Genomic DNA, 1,144 nt, shown 5'->3' with positions numbered 1-1,144 from the left:
CACTTTTCAATAATTAATTTTAATAACAGAATGAATGACAGACTTCAGTCACTTGTGGTCAGACATGAAGTTATTCTTCATGAATATCTTGTAGGACACAGCTGACACCTGGAGTCACAATCAGTTCATCCCTCAGCTCATCTTGTCAGGTTCATTTAGATCTGATTAAAGTTGATGGATCACCGGTGTTTTGCAGCATGAAGTAAAGATCGTTTCAGCCTCTGCCCTGGGTTGAAGATATCTCTGAATTCTGTCTCCAGATGAACTCCAGGGATTTTAAAGATGGACACAGCTGAGAAACAGAAAACAGTTTGTAAGAACTGACTTTTAATGACAATGTTTCTCTGTTTTTGTTAAATACAAGAACAGTTATGTTGGTAAAGGTTGTTACTGTTCTCATGTAACCAGTTTTGAGCTCTCAGGTGCAWAGTGTTGTACATATAACTGAAATATTTGATGCTGCTCTCTGCTGGCTTCCACAATCCTAAAATAACTGAAGCCAAAACGACAGGTTCAAACTAAAGATGGCTGACAGATCAACACGTTTGTGCATCATGAAGCTCTGCTGCAGCTTCTGGTTAAATCTAAACAAACAGGTCGGTTATAAGCTGTGTGTAGCACGTTAGCATTTCAGCACGTTGTTCTTACTGTCTCGGAGGTTCATTACGGCCACAGGAAGCGTGCTGAAATATGGATGTTGCAAAGCATCCGAAGCAGAGATTCGCTCTGACGGAACCATGTTCAGAATCTTCTGGACCAGGTCTTCAGTTTTATATGGCAGCTGTTCCAACCTGGTYCAGATGAACACAGACTGTTATTAAACTGCTTGATACAGAATTGTAATTAACCACAGCTGCAGTTCTCATCAATCTGTTCACAGAGTTTCAGTCATGGATTCACCCTGTAGAACAGAGAGTCCTGGTGAACACATGTAGTCCTCATGTTGAGGACATGTGTCCTGTTACACTGAGGACATGTGTCCTGTTACACTGAGGACATGTCCTGTTAGACTGAGGACATGTGTCCTGTTACACTGAGGACATGTGTCCTGTTACACTGAGGACATGTGTCCTGTTACACTGAGGACATGTGTCCTGTTAGACTGAGGACATGTGTCCTGTTAGACTGAGGACATGTGTCCTGT

The 1,144-nt window shown here is 42.0% G+C and overlaps 1 protein-coding gene across 1 annotated transcript in view; it reads right to left on the bottom strand.

Moving 5' to 3' along the window:
• LOC106511310 (cyclin-dependent kinase 15) overlaps positions 1–1,144 on the bottom strand; it is a gene marked incomplete at its 5' end in the record, with an annotated part of 12,032 nt that continues 10,888 nt past the window's right edge. The window contains 1 exon segment of the mRNA XM_014000062.1: positions 1–292. Coding sequence (XP_013855516.1) covers positions 180–292 — 113 coding nt within the window.

Source organism: Austrofundulus limnaeus, unplaced genomic scaffold (assembly GCF_001266775.1).
Source record: "Austrofundulus limnaeus strain Quisiro unplaced genomic scaffold, Austrofundulus_limnaeus-1.0 Scaffold2668, whole genome shotgun sequence".
Lineage (NCBI taxonomy): Eukaryota > Metazoa > Chordata > Actinopteri > Cyprinodontiformes > Rivulidae > Austrofundulus > Austrofundulus limnaeus.
This window is presented reverse-complemented; position numbering and strand designations above follow the sequence as displayed.